This window comes from Podarcis pityusensis (genome assembly GCF_964106645.2).
Source record: "Podarcis pityusensis genome assembly, chromosome: 1".
NCBI classification, from domain to species: domain Eukaryota; kingdom Metazoa; phylum Chordata; class Lepidosauria; order Squamata; family Lacertidae; genus Podarcis; species Podarcis pityusensis.
Window position 1 is genome coordinate 78,082,855 of NC_138028.1, and position 20,515 is coordinate 78,103,369.

The 20,515-nt window shown below is 44.8% G+C and overlaps 1 protein-coding gene across 1 annotated transcript in view; it reads right to left on the bottom strand.

Moving 5' to 3' along the window:
- Positions 1-903: 903 nt before the first annotated feature.
- Positions 904-20,515, bottom strand: part of DRD4 (dopamine receptor D4) — a 42,792-nt gene continuing 23,180 nt past the window's right edge. The window contains exons 2-4 of the mRNA XM_081014652.1: positions 9,023-9,135; positions 6,607-7,160; positions 904-1,229 (exon numbers count right to left, since the gene is read on the bottom strand). Of these exons, the coding sequence (XP_080870778.1) occupies positions 1,027-1,229; positions 6,607-7,160; positions 9,023-9,135 (870 nt within the window). The 3' untranslated portion in view covers positions 904-1,026. The remainder of the gene's footprint in view (positions 1,230-6,606; positions 7,161-9,022; positions 9,136-20,515) is intronic.

Here is a 20,515-nt window from a genome sequence, read left to right on the forward strand (position 1 = left end):
CGGATGTTCAGCTTCCAAAAATCGTTCAAAAACCGGAACACTTACTTCTGGGTTTTTGGAGTTTGAAAACCAAGGTGTTTGAGAACCAAGGTACCACTGTACAGACATGACACACATTTCCATGTGTCTTTCCCATGCTCAGAGCCTGGTGAAAATTGTGCTATGCTTCTGATCAAAGGGTGTGGAACTGGCCAATGTTGTAGACTACAGTAGTGGAGGGGATAGATTGCTATAGATATGGTGGCCATGTTTGTTTTCTTTCCCCTTTGCTCAATTCCATAGCCCTTGTGAAAGGCCCCAGGCAGAGATAAACATCTATTGGTGATTGTCAGTTATATGGTAGTTATGTTTTAAAATCCTTTTATTTTAATGATATAAAATAATAAGTGTTAGAACTAGGAAAGGTTTTACAGCACCACCAGAAGGTGCTTGAATTCTTTTCTAGGGGAAAATGGTACCATAAATTGGGGTGGGGGGCAACCACTGCAAATGCTTCTTAGCACATGCTGGAACGTGGCATGTAGATAGATGCACACTTGAAGGTGGTACACAGGGGTGATGACACGTTTGTTTTAGGCCACATCAGCAGTCTCACCAAAAGTAGTAGCCTCTCTATCAACCTTCCCCAACCTGGTGCCCTCCAGATGTTTGCATTACAGGTGCCAGCAGCTTTAGTCAGCATGATGGGAGTTGCATGATGGGAGTTTCTCTTCAAAACATCTGGAGAGCACAAAACTGGAGGAAGGCGGCTCCATCTGACAAGAAAAGAGTTATTTGAAAAGATCATTTGTGCCGTGGATAAATGGCTATGTCCATAATTGTTGTGCATTCAAAAGAGGAACTGCATTGTTGTAGCATCTGTCTTCACCCAACCGGAGGAAAAAAGACTGAAGCACACAGTAATGTAGCAAGAAATAAAACTTTAATAAACTATACAAAGAAGTTAAATTTGTCTGGCTCTTTGCCTTGTGTAGTACACTCTGTTCTATATTCAGAATCCAGTTCTATGTTTAGAATCCAGCAATGTTAGCAGAAGATGTGCAAAACTTTGCGGAAGTAGTTCCTAAATTCAGTGTTGAAGACGGTGTAGATGATGGGGTTGAGGGCACTGTTGACGTAGCCCAGCCATGTCACAATGCTGGTTACCTCACTGGGGATGGTGCAGGAGTGACACAAGGCTCTGGTTATGTGGACCACAAAGAAAGGAGTCCAACAGAAAAGGAACACACCTGTGGAAGACAGAGAGACAAGGACAAACAAACTTAAGTTCTGATTGCTGCAGGCTCCCCATGAAGCCAGAAGTCAGGTAACTTAAATCTTCAAATCTCTGTGCCTCCGTTTCTCTGATGCAGAAGAGTTTCATTCAAGAATAATGCCAATTAGCGACTTGGAAAAGTGGAATGGATTCTACAATGCGAGGCGAAGTGTCTTTAGTAAGCTCATGACCCCCAGTGCTATTTCTTTATAACTCCTGAATCAGGAGAGGCAGTGAAGCCCTGGCTCAGTGTCTGGACTCAACACTGGGCTGGATGAGAGTGAAAAGCTGAGCCTTAACCCTGTCAAGAAGGAGGTGTCTGTGGGTGAGTACAAGGCTGCCAACAGATGGATAGAGAGGGCTGGATTTGGTGGAGAGGGGAGCAGACCAGCAGAGGCCTCAGACTTTTAGCTTTATTTATTTTTTTAAAGCAAGTCAATCAGGCAAAAATGAAGACAGCTCTAATGCTTCAGCACGCAGTAGGCAGCACCATTGCTAAGGATACTTAATCATTGTTGCTAAGCAAACAAAGGAAATAATGTTGACCCTTCCCAACTGGGAAGCTGATTGGAGGGAGATACTGAGGTATTTTGTTGTTGTTTTGTTTTTACAATATTGAAAGAATACAATTTATTTTGTTTAAATTGGTACCACTATTGTCAGCACTCAGATCCATACCTAAATAAGCGCCGAAGAGGCCCCCACACAAGCAGAGCCATTTCTAACTCCCTGCCTAAGGGAACTCTTCTCACCCCATGTGTGAGATTATTAGAGAATCCTCTGGTGTCTGGTTCAATTATTGCCCTGGGTGTGTAAAACAACAAATCTTTCAGTACATGTGTCTTTCCCACGTGCTCAGTGTCATATTCAAACCGAGTCATTGTGCCTGTGCAAACCATAGTTAATTACTTAACTGAGGCAGGAATGGGAAACCTGAGCCCTCCTGATGTTGTTGGGATTCCATGTCTCACATTAACCCCAGCCAGGATGGCAAATGGTGAGGGATGGTGGGACTTATAGACCAGCAACAACTTGAGGGCCACAAGTATCCCATACATGGGTTAAGGCATTTGTATACTGCCCTTCTTAATATTTAGCCCAGTAAGAGTACATTGACTTGTACATTTTGGGAGGCAATTCCCTGAACACCAGCATAGGAATCTTATAAGCAAACAGAGGATCTGTGGCCATGAGGATACAGTGCTGGTAAATACCAGCATTACAACCAAATAGGGCGTTGGACATTCTACACACACACACACACACACACACACCCCTGCATAACAATAAATCTTGATTTAATACAAGCCAAGATCTTTATGCTGAAGCCAGTACACGATGGGGGGAGGGGGGAGAGGTGCTTGGACCCAATAGTTGTCCCCAGCATCATAAACCATTCTTTATAAAACACTGAACAACCATCTGAACCAGTTCTCTATCTTACACACGGGGGGGGGGGGTGAGTCTTATTTTCAGCTATGTGTGGACAATGAAGGTGCACAGGGGAACGGTGACCGGATTACCATTTTCAACATGGAGCAGAGCTCCTATGCTTTCACAGGAGGGAGATGTAGTTTCTTTTGCCACAGAAGAAGCTGCAACCTGCCCAAATCACTCTTGAGAGACTTGCTGATGCTGTACACTGCAGGGCTTCATGGGAGAGGCATCGTGACAGGTCATAAAGGCTTCACCCAACCCCTGTGTTTAGCCTGAGAGCTCTTCAGCAGACAGGTACCCTTTACTACTCAACAGGAGGGAAGCTGGTTATAATTTTTACAAATGCCTCAGAAAGCCTGCGAGTTTAGTCTACAATTAGCAGAAAAGCCTCCAAAGAGGCAAATTGCTGGCGGAGGAGAGGAAGCCCTTAAGCACTGAAGAGAAAGAAAAAGATTTCACAGCTGCAAGGGTCCATTATGTGACCATTTAGTTTGACCTGAATAAAGCTGGTCACAGAAAAAACACATAACCAGTTCTGGTACTGAAGGCAGGCTTCTGGCACAGCTTCTCACATAATTTCAAAAGGGTTTTTGACAATAATGGGTTCTATCACCACTCCCCCGCTCCAACCTCTTGGCCCACCATTCAGCTGAATTTTCTCCTGAGATTGCTGAAATATGCTATCGGTTTTCTCATTAAACACCTCCATTAAAATGAAATTTCCATTAAAACTTTCCTAATATAGCATTGTTGCTTGCCACCCCAATCTCTGAGCAGTGCAAGATTCCAGGGGTTCCAGGTGCTTACCCAGGGTTCGTGTTTTATTTGGAATGAGGCACAGCAGAGACTGTGATATCTTTAGAATAGATGGTTTATTTACACATACAGTGGTGCCTCGCAAGACGAAATTAATCCATTCCGCGAGTCTCTTCGTCTTGCAGTTTCTTCGTCTTGCGAAGCACGGCTATTAGTGGCTTAGCAGCTATTAGCGGCTTAGCGGCTATTAACAGCTTAGCGGCTTTAAGAAAAAGGAAACAATCTCGCAAGAACTCGCAAGACGTTTCGTCTTGCGAAGCAAGCCCATAGGGAAATTCGTCTTGCGGAACGACTCAAAAAACGCAAAACCCTTTCGTCTAGTGAGTTTTTCGTCTTGCGAGGCATTCGTCTTGCGGGGCACCACTGTATATACAACCTGAGACTGCGATGGAGGGAGGTCACAGCATTAACACCCCAAAGGGGCCTTGCTTCTTCCAGAACCACAGCCTTTGATTCCAGCAGAAGTCAGCCATGGCTCTCTGACCCTTTCACTGAGATGCAGAGGCTGTTTAGGAGAAGCGCCAGAGCTCAGTGATAGAGCACATGCATTGAATGCAAAAGGTTTCGGGTTCAGTTCCTTGGATCTCTAGGTACGGCTTGGAAAAACTTGTGCCTGAAATCTGGAAGAGCCCCTGCCAGTCAGATGGACCTGTGGTCTGACGTGGTGCAAGGAAGATTCCAACATCAAAAGAACAGTTCCAGCTCCAATTCAAATGGCCCAGTCATGGCCACCTTTGATGCTACAGAAATAATGCGGACAGCACTGTTAGCATTAAGCAGTTCCTAGTCACAGGGGCACCAATGCCTGCCACAAAGGAGGGCCCATTTAGAGTACTCAGGGTGGAATATATAGGAGAAGTAACATTTCCTGCTAGTGTCTGACAGTGCTCTTTACATTTCGTGCATTACAGAAAAAAAACCTAAACTTTGTATGCCCTCCTCAATTTCCCCCCACTAATAATGCTTTATGGAAGTTAAGTGCACTGATTCCAATTTGCAAAAGCTAGTGCACCCTCTGATAACAGGATGTAGATGCTCTAGTGCCTCAGTCAAAGGTCTCATGTATGCAGCAAAGCAAACAATGTACACAGCTTCCTCTGCACTGCACAGCCCTTTCCATGTACAGAACTATTCCCTTCACCACAGTGAATGTGGCAGCCCTTGTAGAAGAGGGAGCACCATGTGGGTGCCCCATATATACCCTCACCAGATGAGGTTGCTTCTCTGTAGGTGGTCTGACATTCTGCTAAGTAGGGTTTCTCAGCAGTTCTGAAATTCAGGCAATCAGCCATGTCAAAGGAACTGTTATGACAGGCACTTTTTGACAGATTTGCAAGTTGTTGTTTTTTTTTAAAGCACACACACCAATTCTCAGGGTGAGTATGCTGTGTGTTCAATACAAGGGTGTACTTTTGACCCAGTACCTATTCTGTACCCACTTGGGATATTTCTAATGTCAGATATTAAAGCGCACAATCATTGACCACGGGTGCAAGCCAACCTACTATTAATTATACTATCCCTTTATGATAAAAATAAAAGAGATCCTCAGCTCATCCATACACTTATCTCCTTTGTCAGATAGCAGGTAGAGCTGTTCCCTTGCTCCTCAACACAGCTGGGAATCTCTGCATGTCTTGAAGGAAGCTAGGGATCCTATCAGCCATCCATGGAAGAGCCAGGCTAGCACATATGTTCAGAAGCAGAATGCCATTCATGGGTGGGAGCCCTGATTCTTCTCTTTTGTCAGAGACTTAGACTTGAAGGCGGAGTCTGGATGGAGCCCAGAGGGGATGAGTGAATCATGCAAGAAATTAAGCACAACTGGCATATGTTACTTGCGGAAAGATTTCTGTTACTTAAAAATTCAAATTGTAGCAACAAAGTTATGCTGTGCACTGCTCTGCCACGTAGGCCAGTTCTAACAGGACAATGCTGGGGAACCATTGGCCCTCCAGATGCTGTTGGACTCCAACTCCCAACAGCATGGTCAATGGTCAGAGATAATGGGAGTTGTAGTCCAACAACATCTGGAAGGCCAAAGGTTCCTCATCCCTGTAACAAGACATCCAGCAGCAAAAGGTGTGTCCTATATATTTTTCAAAATCTTCAAACAGGAGGAAGTGGTAGATTAAGATTCAAGTGGATTTTTGTGGGTAAACACTATTATGTGGGAAAAGGTGTTTTAGAGAAACTGAAATGTTCTCTGAAAGGTGCCCACAAAAGCGTCCCCCTTTTTGTCTAATTTGCACATTATGCTAAACCATGGCTTATTAAACTATATTTTATCAAACCATGACTTAGTGATATGTACAAACCTTGCTGTGTGTGTTATTGTTGGTTTATGAACTGTGTTTTAATTATGGCTTGGTGCTACATGTGAACCCAGCACCTTACCTTAACAGCATTTTGGGGTTTTTTTTTTGGCTACCCCGCCCCCAAACGCACCCCAAGCTACAAAGGAATATAGCAAGAGCTGCTGGGAAACAAAACAAAACTCTGAAGAAACAAGCCTTGGTTTGATCTCCTGTTGCACAATTCACGGTCAACCCATCTAAATCAGTATAACACCACTTTAAATAGTCATAGTTTCCTCCTAAGAATCCTGGGAATCCCAGTTTCTTAAGGGTGCTGAGAGTTGTTAGAAGTCCTTGCTATTCCGCTCACAATTTCCAGGATGGCTTAACAATCAATTCCTCATCCCTGGGAACTCTAGAAAGGTAGGGGCTAGCTGAAGTCAGACTGAGATAGGTGGGGCAATGCCCCATTTGCCCTAATAAACCTGACTCTGCTGCATGTGGTCATGTAGGGTGACATACAAGGGACCCAGTCTGACACAGCTACTTAGATAAGCAACACTCAATCCCATCAATTTGGTGCTTTTGTTTAACCAGCTATCAGCACTGTGAGGTGAAGAGAGACAACAAGAGTAAAGAAAATTAGGGTAGCTGTGCCCTATGGTCTGCATATTAGAATCCCAAATCCCACAACTGGTTACTGCCTGCTTCCCATTTCTGTTAATACGAGCCTTCTAAATTGTTTCTGATCCCTGTTGATTCTCAGTCCTATTAAATAACCACTGAGCATTGAATACTCACCAACCACAACCGGCAGCACCTTCATAGCTTTCCTCTCTCTGCCATTGATCTTTGCCTGCTTCCTTTTGAGTCCTTTATGTGGTGGGTATCTGAGGTGTGGATAGGACACAGTCTGAATCCCATTGGTCACGTAGTCCCTGGGAAAAGAGCACTCGGAGCAGGTATATCGGTTGCGCTCCTCCAACTTGACCTCAGCCTGGTTCCTCTCAATGACGGGTGGCGGACAATACAGTGGCCTGTTGCCCAAGTAGATGCTGCTCTTCAGCTTGGCCTTCCGGGCTTCCTCCCAACGCCTAAGTCCCTGGAACATGGCACAGTACAGGACCAGCATGACAGGGCAAGGAATGAAGAAGGAGCAAATAGAAGAGTACACAATGTAGTTGTTATCCTCCAGCTGACACAATGTAGGGTCCCGGTCTGGAACATTGTTGAGGCCAAAGATGACCGGGGAGGCCACAGCAAAAGCAAAGATCCATGTGGTGGAGATGAGGACCAGCTGCCTTAGGTCAATTTGCCGCCGGTTATAGTTCAGTGGGATGGAGACAGCAATGAACCTGGAATGACAAAGAAGAAGGTGAAGCTCGGAGTAGTCTTGTGGGAGTGGATGGCCTAGAGCATCTCAGTCTCCACCATCAGGTGGACAACATAGTTGTTGCTGTTGACTCCAACTCCCATCACTTCTGACTGTTGGGAATGTTGGTGGGAGATTAGGGGAGTCCAACAGCGTATGGGGGCACCAAGTTGGCTACCCAAGCTCTAGGAATCCAACCAGGATGTATGAATGCACACACTGTCAGAGGTAAACAGCTTTTGCCTCATTAATCTGTTCTTATATCAAACATATCCCTGACTTTGTTTCTCCTGCTCCCATCAATCTATTCCCTGAAATTTTTTTTCTCCCTTGCTGCCCTTATGCTGGGAAGTGTTTCCTAGAACATCTTAATTCCTTCAAAACCCACCTTTTCTTTGAAGTCTTTGTCTGTACCCACTAGTCCCCAACCTGTTGCCTTCCTGATGTTGTTGAACATCAACCCCAGTCAGCACAGTCCAAGCTTATGATCACCTAGAGAAGCCCCTTTCAGATGTTATCCCTCCACACACTGAAAGAACAGATGGAAAGGAAAGAAGATCCATGGGCACTAGGCCTATGCCACAACATCCTTGCCAGCACCACACCAGTCTGTCACTTATTGAGTGGGAGATCTGATGGGGGATTCTATGTGTGTTTGGCTGATTGTTTTTAAGGTTTCCCTATGTGATCAGGAACCAGGTGCCTTGAATCGATCAAAGCTGCATATTGGACTGTTGAAACTGATTAAAAAACAAACAAACCAGCATGTGCTGGACCAATTTATAAGATATATCAAGGAATATATATTATAAATAATTTGCTAAAACTATGTTCAAGTGGATCGCCAAACAAAACAGTAAATTAACACTGGGAAATCTGTATCCATCAATGACCTAAAATGACTTCTGAACAGGGCATATTTGCTAATGGAATAGTTGTATACTAGTTCAACAAAATTATAGCTTTTCAGTCTTTAGACAGGAGTTCTGTGGTCCAGAGGTAATACGGACAGATGCAGGCTTAGCACAAGCTTGGTTGACAGCCAGCAGTCTAGGGAACAGTTCTACTGAACAAAGGCTTTCACAGGACTCAAATTCCTTCTTTCCATTTGTGAAATCTGTGGAAGAGACATAAAGTGGTGCAATTGTATCAGACCAGCCAGCTCAACAGCCAGCACAACTGGCACCAGCACCAACCATACGGGATCAAGCTTCAGCACCAAGATCTCAACCAGCTCAGAGAGGGGACCCTATTCCCTACTGGATAGATCACTGGTTTAACTAGTGGACTGGGACCCATTGCCGGGACATGGCATAATCTAACATGGGCTGCAGCAGTAGCAACACCATCATACAAATACATGGGTAAAAAGAAAAAGAAATGGGTCCCCAAATACATGTTTGGGTTAAATGTGAGTCCTGGATCTGAAAAGGCTGAAGACTACTGGGGTAGACAGACCAGGATATATCAAGTTCAGAATATACAGTGCCAGAACTCTGGATTGTCTTGATCAATCTAAGGATTTGAAAATGCTCCAAAATATATCAGACCTCCACTCTTGAAGCTACCTCATCAGTTGTACCCTGGGGACAAGAAGGTTTTTAATCTGAAAGTGATGGTATGTATCCAAACTGTATTATTATAGGATGGCAAATTATTCCAAATGCCTTCTGAGGCCCCTATTGCAGTTCATGTGTTGTTGTTTATGAATGAAACTCAAATCCAGCTGGAAGCTGTTCGAGTGTTGGGATGTGAACACATGAATGTGTGGATAGTGGTGGACAGGAATATAACAAAGCTGGAAAAATCCCAAAAGCTGAAATCCAAGGCAGCAAAGGAGCTTACCGATCAACGCTGATTGCACAGAGGTTGAAAATGGAAGCTGTGCACAGCATCACATCCATGGTCATCAAGGCATCGCACAGGACTGTGCTCAAGGACCACACACCTCCCTGAAACTGAAGACACAGAGAGAGCATCAGCTGAGAGGGAATTCTCACAGCACCAGCCATGACTAATATGCCTCCCCATATCCTCAAGAGATTCTAAGCTTGCCTCTGCTACTTTTCTCCAAGAAAGTCCTCCTCAATGGTTGACTAGAGGTTGCCAGAGTGCAACCAGGAGATCTGAGCTGCAGCTTTAACACTACCAATAAAGTAAGAGGTGAAAGTAGCTTCTCCTGCACGTTCCTTGCTCAATCCTTTCATTCGGCATTCCATGCGCACTGTCCATCATACCCGCAAGTCCTACTTAATGCAAGGGAAGGGGTGGGTGAAAGGAATGAGAGGGAAACAAAGGGGAAGGGACTCTTCCAAAGAATAGCCATGGCTGTAGTACTGCTTCCCACTTGACTAGTAGCTTTAAATATGTAAAGCAAATCTCCAGGTAGCAACCTTCTTAGCTCCGGACAGGTGCCATTCCAGCAAAATGCAACCTTGCCTTGGGGTATATAAACCACTGCATATCTCACTTGCTTTGCATCAGAATGGGGGAGATTTGTCCAGACAGGGATACAGGAGGCCATTGAGACACTCAGGTGCAGAGAGAGTCTAATGCAATGGCTCTTTAGCTCCCTGCCCCCAACCCAAGATCAGCTGCAGTGGCACAATACTTCCTTTGTAACCAAGCAACCAACGATGAGCCCCAAAGAATCACCTCTTCTTAAGATAACAGCATCGCAGAACCTTTCTTTTTCACCTTAATGTGTATTAATAGATCTCAAACACGTCTGCAAAATCTGGGATTGTCCTAGAAAGAAAATAAGTCACAAAACCCTGCACTAATGTCAGCTAATCCTTGCTCTGTCGTTACTATATATCTCCCTCTGCAATGACGTTAGCACAGGTGGATTATTCGCACCTTTTGGGCTACAGCTTCCTTATCCCTTAACTTTCAAACTGACTTCAGGGTCAGGCTAGGAGAAGGTTAATGTTCTGCATAGCCTCCTCAGCTTCCAACACATTTGCAGGTAATGTAAGAGACCCCCAGGTTTGCTACATGCACATAGCACAACTGCTTGTCTAGAACACACAGGTCTCTGTCAAATTAAAAGAATTAATGGAGCCAAGACAAAAGTGTGGTTTGGTTGATATAGTTTTTACTTGTTCTGTAATGTAATAATTTGTTTTTAAAATCATATTGTTAGGTAAAAGTTTCGGTCTGTGTAGAAGAGCTTTAGGGAATGGAGAACTTCCCCTTTACTTCACCAGTAAACCAATTTTCTATGGCAGCCTTCCTCAACCTGGTTTGGACTGCATTTTCTTGGCCTGGGGCTGATGGGAATTGCAGTCCCAAACATCTGGAAAGTGCCAGGTTGGGTAAGGCCCTTCTGTGGAAGGCAGTTGCTATGCACATGTTAGGCTTGGCGTTGTGCTGCTCCCTTGCTTTCTGTCAGGATGAAAGAGGGAGGCAGTGCATCAAGGAGAGAATGGGCAAATATGTCAGTCTGGGGAGCGTTTCTTAGTTTCAAATTTTTAATTATTGTTATAAATTATTATTATTAATGTATGTATTACTTGCACTTCACCCCAAGTCTGGTTCTCCACATTTCTACATCAGTTTGCAAAAAAGGAAAGAAAAAGTACTCATTCTATAGACTCCTCACACTTCCAGAATATGTTCTTGCTAGGAGAACCTACCGTAAGTGGAAGAGGCTGCTTTGATGCTCACTCTTATTAGAAGTTCAGAATTTCCAAAGCCAGCTTTGAAAGCAATTTCAAAAGTATTTTGAGCTTTCAGTTAATGCACTGGTAAATATAAGGTGGTGTGCAGTTTGTGCTAAAAGAAATGACCAAAAAATATGTCCCAAGGTAACCCAGCATGAAGTAGGTTAGACTTTGCATGTGTCATATGCCCTGAACCACCTCATGAACTTTCCTTTGCTGAACTGAGGTTTCGGCTTAGTGCTTCCCATGTCCAAACTCATCACTTTCTGGTGCTCATTATCAGTTGTAAACCATCAAAGCAATAAAATGCTGCTTATAGCAAACTTTCTGCACCCAAAAGGAGAAGCGAAATCTTGACAGCTCAGTCCCAGAGATCTTAATATCCTTACCATTGCAGCCCTAGGCTTGGAAATCCTTGCAATAAAAACTGCTGGAACCTGGGCAGCACTTAAAGGCAAAGTGTAGTGTGGGTCTAGAAGTGAAGCCTGCAGGCTGAGCCCAAAAGTTTGGGGCATGTATAATTATGGAGCCTCAGTAGCAAAGCCCAATGCAGTTTGTTCATGTGTAGCATGAGTGGAGAACCTGTGGCCTTCCAGATTCTGTTGAACTCCCATCGCACCTGGCCATGGTCCATGCAGTTGGGGTTGGAGGGACCATGAGCATCTGGAGAGTGAGTCACAGGTCCCCCACCACTGACTTATAGTGTACAGCCAAGAAACAAGCAGCTGAAGAGAAAACTGCCTAAAGGAGGAAATCTGGTCTCACTCCTTGCTTTTCTGGAAACCAGTCCAAGAGAATTAAGGAAGAAAATGGGCAGGAGTGTGAAAAAATTAATGTGCTTGAAGTATAAATCTTCATTCTCTCTTTTTAATCACTGCATTGTTTCTTTTCAGCAAATAACAGACTTACCCACATTCCAGCTTGCCTATCATGAAATACCCACAGTTGCCAAATTCATTTATAATCCACATTTTTAGAAAAGTACTTGGCAAAGACTGGACTCTTTTCTTGGGATTTGTAAAAGAGAAATGGGATCTAATGTGACCCGCATCTGATAAAATAAACAATACAATAGGGTTACATTAAGTTCTATAATTGGTTCTCTTGATAGAGCTATTGTAGTTTTAATCTCACCTTCACACTCCCTTCCTTCTTAAATTACCGTATTTTGCGCCCCATAGGATGCACCGGCCCATAGGACGCACCTAGTTTTTTTGGGGGGGAAATAAAGAAAAAAAAATTATTTCCCCCCCAGGTGCGGGGCTGGAAGAACCAGGTCGGGGAACAGCGGGAAGGCGCGCTCCGCCTCCCCGCTGTCCCCCGAGCTTGTGGGGCTGGCGATGGGGAGAAGTGCGCTGAGCCTGAGACTGCAGGCACCTCTGCGCAGCCATCGGGAGCCGGGCGGGACTTCGCACCCCACTCCCGATGGCTGCGCAGAGCTGCGCTGAGCCTGGGACTGCAGGCAGCTCTGCGTGACCATCAGGAGCCGGACGGGACTTCGCGCCCCGCTCCTGATGGCCGCGCAGAGCTGCGCTGAGCCTGGGACTGCAGGCAGCTCTGTGCGGCCATTGGGAGCCGGGCGGGGCTTCGCGCCCGGCTCCCGATGGCCGCGCAGAGCTGCGCTGAGCTCGTGACTGCAGGCAGCTCTGCGCGGCCATCGGAGCCGGTCTCCCGAGGGTTGCGCAGAGCTTCCTGAAGCCTGGAGAGCGAGAGGGGTCGGTGCACCGACCCCTCTCGCTCTCCAGGCTTCAGCGAAAGCCTGCATTCGCCCCATAGGACGCACACACATTTCCCCTTCATTTTTGGAGGGGAAAAAGTGCGTCCTATAGGGCGAAAAATACAGTACATATTCTTTCCTACACTCTTAAAACTGTTAACAGGCCATTTGGTCAAGTCATTATCTGCCTTTCTCATTCTACTTTAAAATCCTTATGCTATCCTCTTAAATGGGAAAGTAAAAATGGTATAGGCCTAGTTCTTCTCTGAGGTAATAAACCTGTGCCTAGCACTATTTCATTCAGACTGCAGTTGTGGGTTTCAGAAGACCAATTGCTCCTCCACAGAAAACTATTTCTTCCAGCTAGAAAACTAGATATTAGTGAAATGGGTTTTAGGCTTCTTCCTGGCATGTTCGTTTCCTGTGTTTTTTTTAATTATTTCAAAACAATTTTTATACATAAAAAGTCATGTACAACCTTATTAAGACTAACTTATTGTTCAACCATATCACAATAATTCTAGTAATAAAACCAAATCTTCAGTAGGCAGCAGCATGTTCAGTAAATATCAATCAACAGGAAATGCCAGGGTAAACAAATGAGTTTTTAACATGCACTTAAAACATACTATGGACAGTGGGTGCTATATATCCATAACGAGGCTTTTCCATATGCTCGGCGCTACCACCAAAAAGACCCTTCTCCCGGTGGTCTGGAAACCAGGGGGTGGGGTACACCCAGAAGGGCTTTGTTTGCTGATCTCAATGTATGAACAGGTTTGGAAGGGAGAAGATCTCAGATATATTAATGTGTTTTGTGGGTTTACAAAGCATGGTTACTAAGTAACTTATTTGTGCTAACCAGCATTTGTGTTAGTGCCTATGAAATACAGAGCTCTGGCTATCACCAAGAATAAATAGTTTGAAATTGCTTTGGAGAGAGGAGAGAGCATAGGTTCACAAAGCTTTTTGAACCATGGCTTACCACCAAGCATTATCTCTGTCTTTGTGCACCTGCACAGAATTCTGACTCTGTGGCAGCTTCCCCACCGCGGGGGCAAAGCAAAAGGACAAGGCCATACATACCGTTGTGTTGATCTGATTAACTAAATCTGGCCTGAAAGGGTTTGGATGCAGCTTGAATTAGCAGAGACTAGAAAATGGGTGAAGGAAGAGGCACGCAAAGGTGACTTTGGAAACGCATGCTACTGCTCATCCAAAAACAACCAGACGAAAAAGCCAGATGTTCAGCAGCCAGGTGCCATAAACGGCAACTGCCAAAACAGGGAATTGCACACACTGAGATAATCGGCTCTCATCTCCACAGGCTCAGCATCTGCTCCTCCCTCTAACCCTTCTCTATTAGCGGGGCAGCAGTGGCTGAACTGGACAGGCGATCAGTTCTACTGCAGCTTTATTACCTCTGCCCCATTTTATTCTTAACCCAAAAATATTGCTGGGGGAAGCAGCTGGTTCCTCACTGGCAGCAAGCAATTCATTTCCCCTCATCTCTCTTTCTCCAGGTCTCCTACAAAGACGGCCAGGTGCAGACAAGTCTAAGGCTCCTTTTATAAATCAGTGATGGTGGTCCCTACTGTCCTTTGCATTCAAGCAGTATAACCAGTGGTGTCAGTGGACCAGATCAGGGCAGGGCTGAAGTGCCTCCCGTTATTTCACTCTGACAATCCAAAAGCAACACAGTGGGCTAATATACGTACAATGCTTTTATATCACAACTGAATTATGTCTTAATTTACAATCAGATAACGTACAATATATACATGGTGACACCAACTAATATAAGTTAAGAAAGTGTCCCAAAGTGAGGGATTTTTAGGCTAGTATAACACCAAGAAGAATCACTCAAGCTTGAGGCAACATGCCTTCCAAGGTAAGTGTCTTATGCAGTGTTTCGCAGGGAGTGAGCTGAAGGATGTTGGTGCTCCAAACACAGCGACAGGACAGTCCTTCCAGGATAACTGACTGTTTCAATGTTCTTCCTCAGCAAGTAAAATGTCCAAAAGGGTACACAGGATACATATGGTTCAGGTAAGGTAAAGGGACCCCTGACCATTAGGTCCAGTCGCGGCCGACTCTGGGGCTGCGGCGCTCATCTCGCTTTATTGGCCGAGGGAGCTGGCGTACAGCTTCCGGGTCATGTGGCCAGCATGACTAAGCCGCTTCTGGTGAACCAGAGCAGTGCACGGAAACGCCGTTTACCTTCCCGCCGGAGCGGTACCTATTTATCTACTTGCACTTTGACGTGCTTTCAAACTGCTAGGTTGGCAGGAACAGGGACCGAGTAAAGGGAGCTCACCCCGTCGCGGGGATTCAAACCTCCGACCTTCTGATCGGCAAGTCCTAGGCTCTGTGGTTTAACCCACAGCACCACCACCCACATCCCTCATGGTTCAGGTAACTGATCTCTAATATTAGAGACTTCATTTTGTACAGTGAGAATTTCTGCCTTTAATCTGTGTACCCTTTTGGATGTTTTACTTGCTGAGGAAGAACACTGAAACAGTCAGTTATCCTGGAAGGGCTGTCCTGTTGCTGTGTTTGCAACACAGGGGATCTTTTTTGTTATCCCTTATTTCACAGCAGGGAGGAGGATGTCATTTCCTGGGGTGCTATTTGCCAGTTCCCTGCATGCCAAATAAATAAACTTTTCTCAGAAACAAATCTGCCAAATAAACCTAAGCAGAGGAAGAGGTGGGTTGGTTGCATCAGTGTTCATGGGTAGTGGTGAAACTGCCACTTCAGTTTTGAAAAATTCCCAAGTCACTTTATTATGACCAACCAAAATGTCACTGTAATGTCCCTCTAGTGGTCAATCTTGTTGTGACACTGAGAGATTCATAACTGGACCGCTTGCATTTCTCTCCTAAAAGTAAAAGCAAGGGGGGTGGGGGTGGAATCAGATTAGGACAGCAGTATGCAGAGTTTATGGGTGGGGGAGGCTGAATCCTTCCCGCCCATGGCGTTCTCCTGCTTTTATTTTTATTTCCCATAAAATACCTTTATGCGATTGAACACTAAAAACATCAGCAATAAAAGCAATTACACCATTTCATATGTAAACAGTATCATAGCAATTAAAAAAGCAATTAGAGCACTTTTAAATATAAACACGGTTTCGACTCTAGTACTGATAGAGGCTGGGATGAAGCTCTCCACTTCAAAGACATGTTGGGAAAGGCAAAAGGTACTGCTGTGCCCAAATGCCTGATGGACCTCCTGGTGAGATGGTACCTGCTGGAGGCCCTCTTCTGCAGAGCATGCTGATTGGTTGTGGGTGTGCAGGTATCTGAATTGCCCCACTGAAGCTGTTTGCTGTATTGGGGAGGGTCAGAGAAAAAGAGATGCAGTTATCTGTGTCTACCCATCCCAACACTGCAAATAGCATCTCAGGGGAAGCAATTGAGATACCAAAAATAAAAAGCCCTAGCGGAAAGCCCTGGCCCAGTACTGCAGCCCCATCAGACCCCAGCAGCTTTTGTGTGGGGAGGGGGGATACTGGATATGCAACCATGGACCTCCTGACTTCAGTTGGGCCCTGAGACTCAAGCAGAACTAAAAGCAAAAAACACTCAAGGTGAGAGTACTGCATTCATTTCTAGTTGCCAGGCTATTAGGTTTCTACGGACAGGATGCAACTGCTGGAATGTTCAAAAAGACAGGCCAGTTTACACCCTGGGTAAACCATCATCACAGTTTACACCCCCATCATCATTATCAGCAGCAGCATTTTAACGAAAGCCACTAAATACATAATGCAGGAAAGGCACAGGGGAAGAAACTATGCAGTGACATTACCAAGTTCAGATTCAAGAGATCGTGCCTTTGCTCCCGGGTGGCAAGAGAATGTATGGCATCTCCTCTCCTGCCTTTGTTCTCAAACAGTCTGGCCACAGTATCAAAGATCAATTGACTTTCCCTCCCACATGCAACATGGTGCAACTACAGCCCAAGAACCTTGTAGGTAAAAGGAACTGCTATCCGCGGGAGATGCTGCAGTTGCATTGTTCCTCTCTGTCCCAAAGTTCTTTAAAGCTGCAGGCAGGGTCTGTAGGTCTGGACCTGATAATCCTACAAGACAGCAAAAGAGTGCCTTGGAGATGCTGAGTCAGTGATCCATTCAGAAGGTGGCAGAGAGCTAGTAGGAACTTTTCGAGCACGATCAGCTTACGAGTCCTCATGGCACTTTACCACCCTGCTTCAAGACGCCACAGCAGTGCACCGATACACTGGCAGCGTGTTCTCAGCTCTGCATTACAGTCACACCAGGAGTGTGCCTTAGATACCGTATATGCCCTGGAAGATATAGATAGAGGAAGCTTCCAGGTATTTAAAAGGGGTACAATGTATAATTTTAGCTTCAGATGCTTCATTCTAGGACACCTGCCAGTGGCATGGTGTCACGAGGCTTGTTCATTTTTAAGTAAACAAACAAACCCCTGTGTTGCAAAATATGAGTCAGCAATAATCAGTAATCGCATGAGCACTGTTCCAGAGTATTTTTCATTATATCTATTCGAAAAAAGATTGGTTAATGAAGAAATTACCTATCTTTCTACTTACGAGTGTGGAGCTAATTGGCTGATGAAGAATTCAATGAAACGGTAGTTGTTATCCGGAAACACTGTTCAGCAGAGTTCAGAGTTGGACATCAGAATTGGACATTTGCTGATTATACAAAGCTTCACAGCTTGCTCTCTGCCGGGTAAAGTCTGGCACCGTGATTTATTTAAGGACTTTCAGAGACTTCAGTTTGTTAGTTTTGATGTTTTGAATTATTCCATAAAGTTTTTCACATTGTTATTGTTTCTGGCCATCGTGTCGCTTTTGATATTGCTTGTTCATTTTTAAAGCAATGTTAGTGGCAAAGAGGCTTGTCATAAGCACTTGGAATGCTTCACATCCCTCATGCTCTCAAGTCTGGCACAGTTATTTGACTCAGGGCTCATCCACTCCACACTTCCACCTGCCCCACTACTTCCTTCTGGGGAAATTCGCTCCTTACCACTGAATAGGAGCAAATGTCAACCAGGTTTTCCATGGATTGGCATTTGCTCCAATTCTATACTAAAGTGTAGGTTTTCCTGGGGAAAGTGATGGGAAAAAGAGAAAATCTCAGACTTGTGTGCCTAGAAGGCACATGACAAGTGGAAAATCTCTAGGACCTATGCTTTCTAGGCATGGGATAAGCAGAGTGTGGATGAGACCTTATTAATAGGAAGGGGAGGAATAGTCTATAGCGAATCTAATAAACTGCAAACTTGCTCAGATACTGGGAAATCACGGAGGGGGGTTGTGAGGGAAAGGAAATTAAGGTTGTTCTTTTCCTTTTAGGCAACCTTTAGCCTCCAGCCAGCCAGATATGGTTCATTACACACACTTCATATCTCTCTGTTGTTTCTAATTTTTGGAAGGAAAATGCTGGGTTAAGACAAGGGACTGACTAATGGCGAAGTTACATAGAAAGGAATGACAACAAATGCTGTTGTAATGGGGTTTGCTAATCTATCTGAAGCTATTTGTATAATGAAAATTCCAACAGACTGTTAATAAAAAAGAGCAGAGGGTTTGTATTCTGTTTGGGCATTTTCAAATTTACACAACTGTGATCTCTTTGGTGATCGCTCGTAGCCGAGTAAGATCATCTTCCATAAACACGGTTTTAACAATGAGTCCTTAAGTGACTGTGGAGGCCAATTCTGGATCCACACGTCCTTCCACAGTGGGGACATTGGTTTCCACGCAGGAGTTGATCACGGTGTGGATTTGCCAAGCGTGCCTTCCTCTCAGCACGTTTCTCCCTTGTGTTCTGAGTTCAAGTGTCTTCAAAGTCCATGACACCTTTGGTAGAGGCTGTTCTCCAACTGGAGCGCTCGCAGGCCAGTCTTTCCCAGTTGTCAGTGTTTATACTACATTTTTTAAGATTTGCCTTGAAACAGTCTTTAAACCTCTTTTGTTGACCAGCATTACACTTTCCACTTTTAAATGTGATAAGGATGGTACAGATGCCTCAATAGTGTTTTGTCCCTACCTAATGCTGTCAATTAGAGAGTCATCAGAGTCCTGCTGCTCATTAATGTTTAGCAGTCAATTCTACAGACATTTATTATCATCTTCACTTATTATACACTGCTTTCATTTGTTTCAAGTGCATTTTTAATAAATAAATGTTGAGCTGTGTACTGGAGTACTGAAGCCATTGCACATCCATCCTAATCCACAATAATCCCAAATAACCCCCTATCCAGCCGAGAAAGGATGGCAAGATGGATCTGAGGAGGAAGAAATGGGTTCCCAACCACAGTCACTGCAAGTGCTGCTCTTGCTACTGGATTCCATTCCACATTACAGGACTCTATGAAAGTGCTTCTCTTGTCTTAGTACTATTAAGAACACGAGAGCATGCAGCTCATGGACTGGTAACAGCTCTCCAGGGTTTCAAAAAGGGAACATTCCCAGTCTTACCTGGAGATACAAGAGATTGAACCTGGGACCTTTTGGATAAAAAGCATAGAATCGTAGAGTTGGAAGGGACCCTGAGGATCATCCAGTCCAACCCCCTGCAATGCAGGACTATGCAGCTGTCCCATAGGGGGAATGAACCTGCAACCTTAGCATTATCAGCACCAAGCTCTAACCAATTGAACTATCCAAGCTGACATTGAACCACAGCCTTTCCCTGCACTAACACCTCCTCCACCCACAGAGATGGATGTTAGTATTTCATGCATCTGATGCTGCAGATGTGATTGGTGTAATTCACATGCCTGTCTGGGAAGACCATGGGAATGGAAGACAGCCTTATCTCTCTTCCGTTGTGGGTACTGTTGGACTGTACTTTTGCTTTTACTTCTGTTCTGTTCTCTCCCGGAGCTGATGAGAGAGGACGCCATAATTCTTTTTCTGTACATAGTGTGTAAATAAATACATAGATTAGCTCTACGGTGTCTCATGCTTCTTGCTGTGTAATGCTAGAAGACTAGTGTGCATATACCATCTGGTATATGTTGCTGAGCATGCTGGAGAAGAAGGGAAATGCCTTTTCCAGAGCTGCGCAGGACAGCGGGGGCTGCAGGAGCACCTCAGGGTGTTTTCCAATCAGCAGAGGAGAGGGGTTGGAAAGACCTGCAACCAAACCCTAAATTCCTACTTGTGGAGAGTCAAAAGCAGGGTTTGAAATTAGCAGGGCACCAGGCACGTTTTGCACCTAAAGGTTCTCCATCTGCGAGCACCTCATAAAGTCTGGGTGCCATTTTTTGTGCCTGGCTGACACTCAAGGAATTGATGCTTTTGAATTCTGGTGCTGGAGGAGACTCTTGAGAGCCCCATGGACTGCAAGATGATCAAACCTATCCATTCCTAAGGAAATCAGCCCTGAGTGCTCACTGGAAGGACAGATCGTGAAGCTGAGGCTCCGATACTTTGGTCACCTCATGAGAAGAGAAGACTCCCTGGAAAAGACCCTGATGTTGGGAAAGATTGATGGTACAAGGAGAAGGGGACGACAGAGGACGAGATGGTTGGACAGTGTTCTCGAAGCTACGAACATGAGTTTGACCAAACTGCGGGAGGCAGTGGGAGACAGGAGTGCCTGGTGTGCTCTGGTCCATGGGGTCACGAAGAGTCGGACATGACTAAACGACTAAACAACAACAACAAATGTGCTTTGAAGCCTCAAAGTATATGTTAGGGATAGACAATATGTTAATGAGTTTAACAATAAAGAGTAGAGTGTTTTGAAAACTGAAGTACGGTACCAATTTGCAAGCACCAAATTAAACATTAACAGTTTCTGCTAAAAATGTGATATCAACAATGTGTCACTTACGCGAATTGCGTATTAGTTCATGCTTATCAAAATAATAAATAGAAAGTTTTGCCACACAAACATCCCCCAGTGGCAACTAGGCATTCTGTTTGGGTGCCCACAACCCAGGT